Here is a 13,127-nt window from a genome sequence, read left to right as displayed (position 1 = left end):
GATTAAACGTTCTTTTTGTGCGTTCCTGTTAAATATGATGCAAAGTTGTCAAAATTAGTAATTTCAATTAGAAGAAAAGGTCCTGTTAGTACCTTCTTGTTATTTGATGAAAATTTTTCGGGGTTGGTTTTACCAGGGCGCTTCATGACGCCACTTGGAATAAGCTATACCTACCCTAGTTGAATGGTCATCAGTTTATCGTACGTTATTCAGGTCAGTCGATTGGAAAAATAATTATACTTTTGAACCTTAGTTCCTCTATTTTCAGGGGATGGGGATTGGGCTCACTTCTTTCGGAGGTCGTTACTTACGGACTTTTACGATTCGTTGCGTGTACGAGCCACTGGCCAAGCAATTGGCCAAGCCATTGGTAGCCGTGCATGGTCCCCTAAAGCACTGACAATCTATCTTGGCTCCATGTACTAAGTTTCTCCTCGCGCTTTTTTTTTTTTGCCCTCGGCTGCGTAATTGTGCGATATTTTCTACACAATAACTTCAATTGCCGAGCGTGATTATACTGCACGTGGCTCCCACTGCCAAGGACAGACAAGTATTCCAGATCATCTGGGTTTTTATTTCTTAAGATCAGTTTTAGATTAATTTATAATCAAACGCTCCTTTACGCCCGGACAAGCATCTCGATGCAAGCTCAGAGTTTATTGTGATGGCTTTCATTGGGTAAACAAGACATTTACGTCTGCTCGCCGCGCTCAACATCCATTCGTAGGCACTTTGGTATCTTTAAGTTCAGTTCGTAGATCTGAACTTGGTTCAGGGGGAGAAGCAGAGGAAGGTTCATGTTGTGTAATTCGTTCATCATTGCGGGGTTGCTTGATTTATCGGCATTCCCCGGTTTTGTCCGCTCACGTATTTTTCCTGCCCAAGTCTTTTTTCACGTGTGTTTAGACGTGATCCGATATATAATGACCTTGTTTTGTTCCAGGTTATTGGCGTCGGTGGAGTCCGCCATCATTTGAAAGCATCGGGAATGACTAGAACGCACTATTTACTTTTAAAGCCCTATTAATATCGTTACTTCATTTTAAAGCTTGTCTCATGTTCCATCGGCCCTTTTCGGTTTATTTTTTGTTTAAAATATCATCGACATGTCACTGAAACAGATTATGACGCCTTCCCTGGCCGCAAGACGAAGAACCCTAGTGAGAGTATGTAAGGAATGCTAATTATAGGAAAATTTCCTACCATTTCTCTGCGGTACTAACAGTAGAAGCCCCGTGGGTCCCGTCATGTTTCTAGGAAAATTAACTGACAAGAGTTTGTAAGGTAATGTTGATATCTGATTAGACCTCCTCGTTTTGATTGCACACTAGAATTGGTTAAATTTGTTAATCATGAATATTTAAAATTGTTTACACTAATTACAGTATAACTCCGCCCCGTGGGTACTGATAATGTTCGAAACAAGTGCACATGTATATACCTCTAGATAAATTTAGTGTGTTTGGTTAACCTGAACAGAATAAGCACTACAATTGTTACTGCAATTATGAGTTTATTGAATTGTTTAAACTTATTTTTGTTTGCAGCTGTTTCCTGTCGACTGTCGAAAATAGCCATTTGTTAAGTCGTGTTTCTAGTTTGCTGAACTCTTCACATTTTATTTCCGACCAATCAAAGCCATTGTTTTACAACTAATCATACTTGTCTTGCACGTTTTTCCCGCGCTTGGCATTTTGGGAAGTACACTGAGGCAAAATCTGATTGGTTCAGCTGGGGTAGTTTCGAAATCCGTTCGTAAATTAGAACAAAGCACAATTTAAAGCATAAGCTTTCTCATGTAGATATTCAGAGAATACTTTTATGGTCGACAATCATTTTACTCCAAAAGAGACTCATGGTCTTGAATCTGAAGCTGGTGACGCCAAAATCTATTAAGAAAGCATTTACGACTTCAAAATATGACGAGTTTGTTGGTGTCAGCGCGTCATGAACATCGTGGACTCTTATAGACACCGCTATGAGAGAGATGATAAAATTTGTAACATTAACCAGAAAAATCACCAAAAGCGCCAGTTTGGATAAAACAAAGACATATTTGGGATACTGGCGCTTCAACAAATTCAGCTGAGTACAGTTTAACACACACGCAAGTACAACGGTTAAAATGTAGCACAATGCAAAACCAATGATTATTGACAGTGGAAGAAACGATTTAGGCGCCATTACTAACACCATTCCGTATCGGGCAAGGGCGATGGCTAGGAGAAGAACCAGGGTCCAAAATGAGGGACGAAGTTTCAGCTGATGAAATATTGCCCTGTAGCCAAGGAATGCTGGAACCTTCTGCAGTGCCACAATTATGATAACAACCAGTATGGATTGAGAAACCAACCAAGTAAGTTCAAATTCTTCTGAGTATGGGAAAACTGCATTTCTTTCGCAGAGAAATGTAGAAGTTTTTCCCTCGAAACATTTAAGGCAACGAACGAAGTACAAGCAAGTTCCTGCCAATTGCCAACACAGCAACAAACTGAAGAACACTGCCATAATTTTGACCCAGGGAAGTTTTCTCTTGTGCTTCTTTGCAAACCCAAACCTCAGATAACGATTTGATGACTCATTAGAGGTTGGGTGAACAAGCTCCTCGCATGTCGTCATGGTGATAAGTGCGCTTCCTTCCTGAAAATAGTTTTGGAAAGATTTACCGTAAGCGGATTTCTCATCGTGGATAAACTGCAAGCTGGAAGTTAACCCTTGGGCACTCAAGGGGGAATATGCTACATGCCAAATCCCCTCTCCCGAGATTTTTTAAGATGATTAATTTTGAAACTGGAATTTTAGCGGAGTTCCGGCGGCCGCAAGGGCCGCCAAGCGGAGCCCCATACATATAGGAAAGAAGAGGAAACCCAAGAGTTCATTTTCTGATGGTTATCATGGGTAGCGGTATTGCTCGTGGGCGCGTACGCACGACGGCGAAGGCGACGACGGAGTCGCGTAACATGGCGGCCATACTCCAAATAATAGGTTGACAGACACATGCAGCCTTTGTTTACCGTGTACTTCTTCGATATTGGACATCCATGTTATGATCAATTGACATCTGTCAAAACAAGGTATCCGCTGACCAGTATTACGTGACCATAACGCGGGCTCAAGTTTAAAGCTCGTCGAGGTCACGGTTTTTGAAGTTCATCGTGACAGGATTGTTCGGAAGCCGGGTAACGCTAACCCAGGATTAAAAGTTAACCGAATTATAACTTTTTCTTCTATACAAATGTTTTTTTGCTGCTTTCTTTTGTGTATATGGTGATTATTAAGACTCAAAACAGAAGGCCAAACAATATACAGAAAACCTCAGCGCAAAGTTACAAAACTCAAATAAAAATTCTATCTTTTCCTAGGTTAGCTTAATCGGGCTCTGATAAACCCGGCCCAGGAGCTACGCTTTTAGGCTGGCCTAAATCTATATATTATTTATGATCCTAAAACAGTCGCTGTTCATCGGTCCTGTTTGGATATTTTTTTATGCGATTTGATTTGATTAGTCAACTGTTTCTTTAAGTCATTTGTATTGCTCAAGTAGTTGCGATATCAGTTCTTAATTTTGGATCGCAATTTGCGTGCTATATATACAAACCAAGATATTTAGGATCGTAATAACTGCTTCCGATATTACAAGACAGTTTCCTTTCATGTCGCTTTCGAAACTCTTCTCGCGAAACTTTCGAAACTACATATATTGCTTTGTGGTTTTCGAAAAATAAAACTGATATTGTACAAAATAATTTCACATCGTAATTCTAATCGTGCCTGATATAATGTTGCCTTTTTTTTGCCTATATCAACTTCTTCGGGTACCTTTTATCGTTCTACTGTCAATTTGAATTAATTTTTCACCAATCTACGTTTTTTCGGACTCCATCTTAGAAGACGATGAAATCATAGATGGCGGATTGAATGACGTCACGACCCACACAAAAAAAACATTATCTTATCTTGTGTAGAGCTAGCTGAAGGCTACAATACTTATAATATTATTTCACCGTAAAGCAATTTACCAAAAAATCGATGAAGTTTGAAAAGACAATCTTGTTTCCCCTGCTGGTTAATCGATGTGTTTCGCGGGTCTTAAATCAGTGATAGCAGTAACACAAAATATACCGAGAAGATCCAAAAGCTACAACTTCCCGAAAATAGTTTCCGTCTGTCGAAAATTCGGGTCCCCTGGAAGTAATTAACGACCTAAGCCGAAGCGTAACCACCAAATTGCTGTTTAAAGACAAAACAGCGGTATAAAAGCGACGATAGCCAAATGATAAGTCAGAAGAATCTTCAAAGGTTCGGTCGTCTGATAGCAAATGGGAGATCACGAGAGAAAATTATTGTTTATTGTACCGCAAATAGGATTACTGAAAATGCTAAAGAAATGTGAACTACATGAATAAAGTCGTCTGCTCAAATCCTACTTGCACAGTGACTTCGAGTTGTACATGAACAATTGAACTTATAGTTTTGAAGAGATTCACGACACCTTGCTCTCAAAATTAACAAAATAAGAGCCATTTTTAGTCAATCAGTCTCAAAGATTTAGTATTAAGCTCATCCTCAGCCCACACAAATTAAAGTTCTTATAAATTGCCGGAAAATACGGTAAATTGTTAATGCTATTTCACTGACCTTGAAATTGATGCTTACTGCAACGGTTTCTTCGTACAGCGAATGGATCTTGAAAAACTCGAAGGTCGCGCGGCTGATATCAGTTCATGTTGGCTTATCAACAGTGACTGACCGCGTCGGTGCGGTAGTCTGCTTCCAACTGATGAAGCCAATTGCTGTCGGTTGCTAATTGAGAGATTGATGCCACTGAGGTAATCGTTTATTAATTCGGAGTCGATTATCCCATCAATGATTCCTTACCACGTGACTGAGTCATCCATTTTACTTCATTGCTCAGATATGCTTGTTCGCATGAACTTAGCACTTTAGTGTAAATTTTAAAGTACGGTTAAGCTTCAAAGAAATATCTACATATCCAAGATATTAAAAAGTTGGACTGAATACCGAAAACAAATGGATGGTAAATATGCGTACGTTCGTCATATATGTGTACATCAGTTGATCAGTATCTGCACATCTATGTGCGGTACGTAACCAAGAAAACACAGGAAGAATAGATAATTTTGTCACCAATGTCATTGATCTTTACTACTTGTCATGAGCCCAAAATTGCGCCAATACCGGAATTCACTGTTGTCATGAAAATATTTTTATCAATATTTTGAAAAAGAAACACCTTATTCGATAGTTTAACAAAATTAGCGCGGATAATTGCGCAGTATTTTTCCGAGCCCGAGGCGAGGAAAAATACGAGCACTCAAGGGCGGATCCAGCTAGGCTCTAACGCCGGTGATCCTGCACTTTGGCTTGCCGAGACTTGCTTCTCGCAGCTGTGTACGTAAATGGTGTCTTTTTACCATTTTCCTCAGATTAGTCAGAAATAGAATTGATTAGGATTGTATGGATGGTTTGCAGTGTCACGCCATCAAAAATAAAAATCAGAACCATTCAATAAATTAAGTCAAGAAGCTGGGATATGAAAGATGATAGAGCTTTGCATGGAGGCGCCATGTTTGTGCCCCTCGGAGGGACACAAACATGGCGGCCGTAAAGTAACAGTAACATTTGTCATCGAGTTTTGCCATTGAAACGAAAAGGTATTACTCTAGAGTTCCGACATATTAAAATTAACACTTCTTATAGAGCAACAACTGTTTAGTTAGCAAAACCTTGAGCAATAATTCATCTTTTTGAATACTCGAGAGCGGCCATTTTAATCTCACACATCGCATAAACTTGGAATTCAAACCTTGCTCTATTACATAATGAGAACCCTGTCGAGCTTAAACGCTGCGAAACTTCAAGTTAATAGAGGGTCTTACATCTGATGAAACTAAAACTTCAGAAGGATTGGTAATTTCTTATTTTGGAAAATGATGACGTCACATGAAAAGCGGCAATAACATTTAACGTTACCACGTCTAAGGAAATGCGGAGCACCCCAAGAGGTCAACAAATCTATTAGTAAAAAAATATATGAAATATGCGGATATCTGTTTTGTAGCCTCGTGGTATCAAACCTGCTGCTTCTGCGTTACTAAAATGGATAAACTCCCTGCCATGGTCGGGTAACTTTTTTTAGCACTTTTCAGGATAAAAAAAATAAAGATAAGAAGCCGTCTTGATACATGCGAAGCACATGACCCACATCTAATTGCCCTGTAGGAACAGGCTTGTTCAAGAAAAGGGTCAAACAGCTACAGCCTGTAAAGACTTCGGAGTTCATCTTCGGCAAATGAAGAACGAGCTGAAAAGAGGAAGATAGACATGTATTACCTGTGCATGTTTTGACGATCATTTCCTGGGTCATCAAGGAGTTTTGGTCGAGAACGATAGGGAAGTTTTTGGGAATTTCCTAGTGGTAGGCTTTCCGTGATTTTCTTCCGCCTTTCAAAGACTGGGTCGACATTCTTTCCGTTTTAAGGTGAATAACTTTACGTTCTTATCAAAGGAAATGTGCAAGTTCTTGTTCTTTGTTCAATCCCGTTTCGGTAACACCAATTCGAAAGTAATATTGGACTACTTCTCAAACAGTTTCCCTGCGCAGCAACGGATTTCTTGCTCAAACGGTAACGAGTTTCGAAAGTAAGGCATCGTTATCAATCTATCAAAAGATAGCCCCGAAATTGGAGTTGTTTCGGTAAGTATTTGCTGCCCAAATGGTGCCTGGGCACCGATATAAAATAGGGTTGGGTTCTGACAATGGTACCCCAGGTACCCAAGTACCATTTAGTACCCGAGAACAAAGTGAAGACCTTGTACCCGGGCACGGCCACTATGCCCGGATTCTGGTGAATGCGCTTGGAAAAATGCGGTGTGTTCACATTAGGGCTAGCGAAAATCGTATTCGAGCACCGTGCTCAGGCAACAAGTGTGAACATAGCCTACACAGTACTATGGAATCTAATTTAGCTATCTAAATCAGGGCCAACATAGTCTAATTTTTACTGGCTGAGATGGATCTACGTGTTGAAGTCAGCCCCAGTTAGGGCTGAAATAACTCTTTGATATGACTCTTTTGGTTAATAAATTTACTTCCCTGTTTGGACCTAAATTGTACTCAAATGGCTTCACAAGAGTCTGAATCAGATACTTGGATCTACAAGGCTAAATTGAGACTTTGGCTCTTAAACCGATCTTCTGAGCTTATGGTTTAGCATTTTTAGAACTGATAGTCAATTAGATTATGAATTCAATCCGGTAGTTCCGGTAGTTAATTCCGCTAGCGTACGTTTGTGAGTTTTTTTAGTATAATACTAGAAAATGGTTATGGTTCCTTTTGTTCGAGTCGAAACAATGACAAATACGGGATGAAAAGAGTTTTAATTGTAAATTTCTCATAAAATTTTAGTTACTTACAATCGTTGGTAGTTTACTTTAAGTATGAATCGTGAGTTTATTGTAAGCTAGTAATATATTGTAGTAGTTATTGTATATACAACATGTTGCAAGTTAGGCATGGAATTGTTGTTATATATTATTGGTGAAATGTTGTAAAAAAAACCTACCAAAAAATAAAATGAACTTGTATTTACAAAGTAAATCCATTCTCTAAGGAAAATAAAGCAGTACTATTATAGGAAAATTAATTGGCAATGGGGCCTGTAAGATACAAATTAAGGTTGATATAGATTAGTCCTCCTCGATTTGTGCGTACACTGATTCGTTAAATTTATCAACTCAAGAAGATTTATTTAAACATATTTCCACTAATTACTGTAAGTGCACAGTTATATCTGTTGATAAAGTTGATGTATTGCGCTAAACCAGAGCTAGAACAGAATAAACACTTTTTTTAGCCAGAATGTCCAATTTTCCGTGTAAGGCTGAACATTCCTAGTTTTTTTGTTTGCAACAGTTGGACAAGTAATCTTACTTTCGGTGCAATTCCTCTTCAGTGTTTTTATAACCACGAAGATAACTTGGCAACAAACCAACTCACTATAATCAATACATCGTATCAGATGCACTCATTATTTCACAATAACTTTTTTTACAAGGAAAGCCGTCGTCTTGTACCACAATCTCAAAGTTATAAACTACAATTATAAGGGTTTTTTTTTTTTTTTTTTACAAAATCTGGAAACATTCGTTTCCGACTAATCAGAGCCACAGTTTTACAGCCAATCAGAGTTGGCTTCCACGTTTTTTCCGCGCTTGCCATTTTGGGAAGTACACTGTGGCGAAATCTGATTGGTTCATCTGGGCTAATTTCAAAGTGTTCAAAAATTAGAACAAAGCACAATTTAAGGGCCTTACAGTATAGAATATGTTTTCTGATGTAGACACTCAGAGAATACTCTTATGGTCGACAATCATTTTACACCAAAAGAAACTCATGATCTTGAACCTGAAGCTGCTGACGCCAAAATCGCTTAAGAGAGTATGCACAACTTTAAATTCCGACGAGTTTGCTGGTATCAGCGCGTCATGAACATCGTGGACACTCAAAGAAAATGCTATGAGAGAGATGACAAAATTTGCAACATGAACTAAAAATAATACCAGAAGGGTCAGCTTAGATAAAACAAAAACATATTTGGGATACTGGCGTTTCAACAAATTTAGTTGAGTACAGTTTAACACACATGCAAGTACAACTGTTAAAATGTAACACAATGCAAAACCAATGATTATCGACAGTGGAAGTAACGATTTGGGCGCCATTACTAACACCATTCCGTATCGGGCAAGGGCGATGGCTAGAAGAAGTACCAGGGTCCAAAATGAGGGAGAAGTTTCAGCTGATGAAATATTGCCCTGTAGCCAAGGAATGCTGGAACCTTCTGCAGTGCCACAATTATGATAACAACCAGTATGGATTGAGAAACCAACCAAGTAAGTTCAAATTCTTCTGAGTATGGGAAAACTGCATTTCTTTCGCAGAGAAATGTAGAAGTTTTTTCCCCGAAACATTCAAGGCAACGAACGAAGTACAGACAGGTTCCTGCCAATTGCCAACACAGCAACAAACTGAAGAACACTGCCATAATTCTTACCCAAGGAACTTTTCTCTTTTGCTTCTTTGCAACTCCAAACCTCAGATAACCATTTGATGACTCATTAAGGGTTGGGTCAACAAGTTCCTTACCTGTCGTCATGGGTAATAAGTCCTGACTATCTTCCTGAAAATAGTTGAAGTTTAACCATAAGCAGATTTCCCAACAGGGAAAATTTTAATCCGGAACTTAACCCTCGGGCCGGGCCCACAACGGCGAAGGGTAGCAGATGCCAACTCCCTCCCCGAGCTTTTCCAGAATTGTTAAATTGAAATTTTACTGGTGATCCTAAATCAGTCGTTGTTCATTGGTACTTTTTGGATATTTATGCGATTTGATTTGATTAGTCAAATGTTTCTCCAAGTCATTTTACATTGCTCAAGTACGTAGTCGCGGTATTCTTGATTTTGATCCGTAATTTTCGTGCTCAATGAACAAACCAAGATATTTCAGAACATAATAATTGCTTCATATGCTTACTTTAATGCCGCTTTCGACCTCTGTTCCGGCAAAACGTTCGAAACTACCATGTGGACGTCAAGGTATCAAACTGATATTGTACAAAGTAATTTCACATCATAATTCTAATTGTGCCCAATAATAGATTGCCTTTCTTTAAATTTGCATTTCGTTATTGCTTACAATATTTCTTCACCGTGAAGCAAACTTTAAAAAGTTTATGCAATTTTAAAAGAAAATCTTGTTTCCATTGCGGGCTGTGTTTCCCAGGTTTTTAGATCAGAGATATCATTAACACAAAATCAAGATAAAAGAGCTACGACCTTCCGCACGGTTTCCGCCTGTCGAAAAACTCTGGGGGCCCTTGAAGTAGGGAATATCTTTCTGTAATATTTCCGCATATTGGTAAAGACAAAAAGCGGAATAAAATACAACGACAGCCAAAACATATGTCAGAAATGACCCAGACATCCAATAGCAAATGAGAGATCACGAGAGAAAATAACTGTTAATTGTACCGTAAATAGGATGACTGAGAAATGTCTTGCTCAAATTCTTCTTACTTACACAGCGACTTTGAGTCGTACGTGAACTGTTAACCTTAGTTTTGGAGAGATTTAAGACAATATTGATACTATACCGCCTCGTTTTCAAAATTGACGAAATAATTTGACAGTCTTGATATATCAATATTCTAACATGGCTCCGAGGCTTTCAGGACAAACTTCTATATTTGTGAATTGAGAAACAAAAGAAACTAAAAAAATCTACAATTTTGACCCGAAGACCTCGGAGCCATGTTAGAATATTGATATATCGAACGTGGCCTATTCAAGACAATTCTTACAAATTTAGATCGCTCATCCTCAGCCCACAAAAATTAAAGTTCTTAAAAATTGAAAAAACGGTAGATAATAAATGCTCTTTCACCGACCTTTTTTAGCTTTTGAAATTGATGCCCACCGCAAAGGTTTCTTCGTACAGCGAATCTTGAAAAATCGAAAGTCCGGCAACTGATATCAGTTCATGTTATTCCGCAGCCTCAGTGTTAACGGCTTACAACAGTGACTGACCGCGTCAGCCCGGCTTTTATTCATCTATATATTCTGCTCCACACTCGTCAGTAGTATAGGGGAGCGGTTTGAGACCTAGCCAATCAGAGCGCGTTATTTGGGACACGTGACGCGTCTAGACCAATCAGCGTGCAGGATTTTCGGCTCAGGTCAGCGGTTGCACTAATGCTTTTTAGCGAGGTCTGGGGCGAGCTCGGTCAAAAGGGGACCGCGCGGGGTTGGACGCGAGGACGTGAGGGGCTGGGGAGCGGAAGTGACGACAGACCACGTGATCCGTTTTCAAATTTTATTTACAATCCAGATTGTGTCCAGGTTAATCCGCTGGTGTAGGGTGCGTCTGGGTAGTATTCGGGTGACCAAAATCGTGTGATACGAATGTTCGTGACGGTGACTTCGTTTCTGTCAAAAGCGTACCTTCGTCCTTCCCGTTCGTAGTCGGCAATGTGAGTAAAGTGTTCTCGGTGCACGACTTCCTGTAGACAGCAATACACGGCGCCGGGAATGATTCTGTTGATCAATTGGTAAAAGGTTTTTCTGACTTCTGGGGTGGGCTCGTTGGGGGTGTTGACGGAGGCGTGAATGAACATGGGGTTTCTACCATCGGGCGAAGTGGAGATGAACCAATCCAGTTGGACCCAGAAGATGTACCACACAAGAGGATCAATGCGGAAAGGTAGCGTGTCCCAGGAGCTGCTCCCTTCTTGGTGAATGGTGTGAGCCATGGCGCTGGCTCGTGTATCAGCGATAGCATTTCGGGCATGTTCCAAGGGCGTGATACCTTCGAGTTCTGCGGGTAACCTCCAAATCGGGGGATTGTCGGGACTGACATTCAACTGTTCGTTGGCTCTGAGATCATCATCATCAACGCTGACGGTGTCGTTACTATCATCGAGACAGGGACGACGACAATGACCGCATTGGAAGCTTCGCTCGTTGGCCTTTTTGAAGCAGCGTTTGTGCAAGAATTTGCCGCAACAGGACATGACGCGACAACGTGTGATGGATTGGATGTCTAATTCCAATAAACAGATGAAGCAGGCATCTTTGAACGGAGAGAGTTCGGGTCCCATACCTTGCAATCGTAGACTTTGTCGGGAAGCCATGATAATTACAGCATGGTCTATGGCTCGCTGCTTTTAAATAGGAGCGGGTCATGTGATTTTTTATGGGTCCGGTAGAGGGGGGGGGGTACCCCCCCATCCCCCCTCTGGTGACGTCATGAGAAAGGCGTTGATTGGTGGAGGTGAGTATTAAAAGAGTAGGGCGCGCCATACTTGCTTTTATTTCAAAATGACGATTACACGAGGTTTCCTCACCATCGTGGCAGAAGTGGACATGACGTTAGAACAATTAAGTGACGAGTGGGAACGCGTGCAATCCAAGAGGCGACGCGCTAGGACTGAGGATGCGCGGGAATTGTTGAATAGAAAGATGAAGCTTATAGTGAGGGTGATCCTGAGATTGCAAAAGTGTCGAGGGCGTTTGATCAAGATTGATGAGGAATATGGCAATAGTGTGGAGAGGCAGAAGGCCAAAGAAGACATGGAAGTGCGGCTGGCAGGCATGGACAAGTTGTTCGAGTACATCAGTCAATTTTAAAAGAGACGATTTTTGTAAAAAAAACTTTTATTGAACAATGTTGGTCAACCAAAACCAGAAAGCGTGACATTCTGTGACTGGACAATGATGAATGCTCTCATCTGTGTGAAATCCACAACTAGGTAATAAACGTTCGTTTGAAATAATGTGTCTGAGTTTGTCGTATTTGGGACAACCCAATGTTTCGAGATCGATCGAGGGAATGTTCAGTGCCTTTAACAAATGTTTTTCCACGTGTCCTCCCTTGTACCCCACCACGGTTCTCTGCCCTTGTTTGTACCTGGCGTAGAGGTCCAGGACCAGGTCTTTGAGTTCTTCGGGTTGGCGGTAGTATTCAGCCTTGAGGGGTTGATAGCTCAATCCGTGGATCTTCTTTATCACGAAATGCACGGTTCGTTTGTCTTTGTCGCTCAACTCTTTGTAAGGGATGGGGATGCTGAAGGCGTGTCTACCATGTTCTCGGTTCCAAGTGTAAAAACCCAGTTCTCTGACTTGAAAGGTCTTGTTGATGAAAAAACCTTCTAAATCCAAAATGAAGCAAAGTTTGTGCTGACACCCTTCCATGTTTGAAACTGAATGAATTTTTTATGCGCTGTCTGTTATAGATGGAGGAGGCAAACCTCTTTGTTCCAGGTACAAACGTTCTTTGGGGGTGAATTCGTCGTAGAGGTACTGGTCATGAAATCGTCGGGGTGAGTTCTCTCGGAGTAGTCGGTCTAGGCTGGACTTGGTCCGCGGGCTCAAATCAGCTCTGGGCCACTTCAATTCAAGTGGATATAGACCCGGTATGGTGGGTTGAAGGGAGCTGGGTTCCAACCAAACTTTTCGACCCTCTTCTAACCAGAATCTGACCTTGTTTTGAGGATATTCATCGGCCCATTGAAAGAGATCGCATTGGCGCTTGGAACACCTGAAGTAA

At 40.6% G+C, this 13,127-nt stretch overlaps 1 protein-coding gene and 1 pseudogene across 1 annotated transcript; both read right to left on the bottom strand.

Annotated features, from left to right (window-relative positions):
* Positions 1–409: 409 nt before the first annotated feature.
* LOC145497149 (uncharacterized) lies at positions 410–3,418 on the bottom strand. Its single transcript, XM_081476948.1, has one exon. The coding sequence runs from the start codon at positions 2,617–2,619 to the stop codon at positions 1,807–1,809; it is 813 nt and encodes a 270-aa protein (XP_081333074.1). The 5' UTR covers positions 2,620–3,418; the 3' UTR covers positions 410–1,806.
* Positions 3,419–8,350: 4,932 nt separating this feature from the next.
* LOC145496782 (uncharacterized) lies at positions 8,351–9,398 on the bottom strand (annotated as a pseudogene).
* Positions 9,399–13,127: the final 3,729 nt, after the last annotated feature.

Source organism: Orbicella franksi, chromosome 9, assembly GCF_964199315.1.
Source record: "Orbicella franksi chromosome 9, jaOrbFran1.1, whole genome shotgun sequence".
Lineage (NCBI taxonomy): Eukaryota > Metazoa > Cnidaria > Anthozoa > Scleractinia > Merulinidae > Orbicella > Orbicella franksi.
This window is presented reverse-complemented; position numbering and strand designations above follow the sequence as displayed.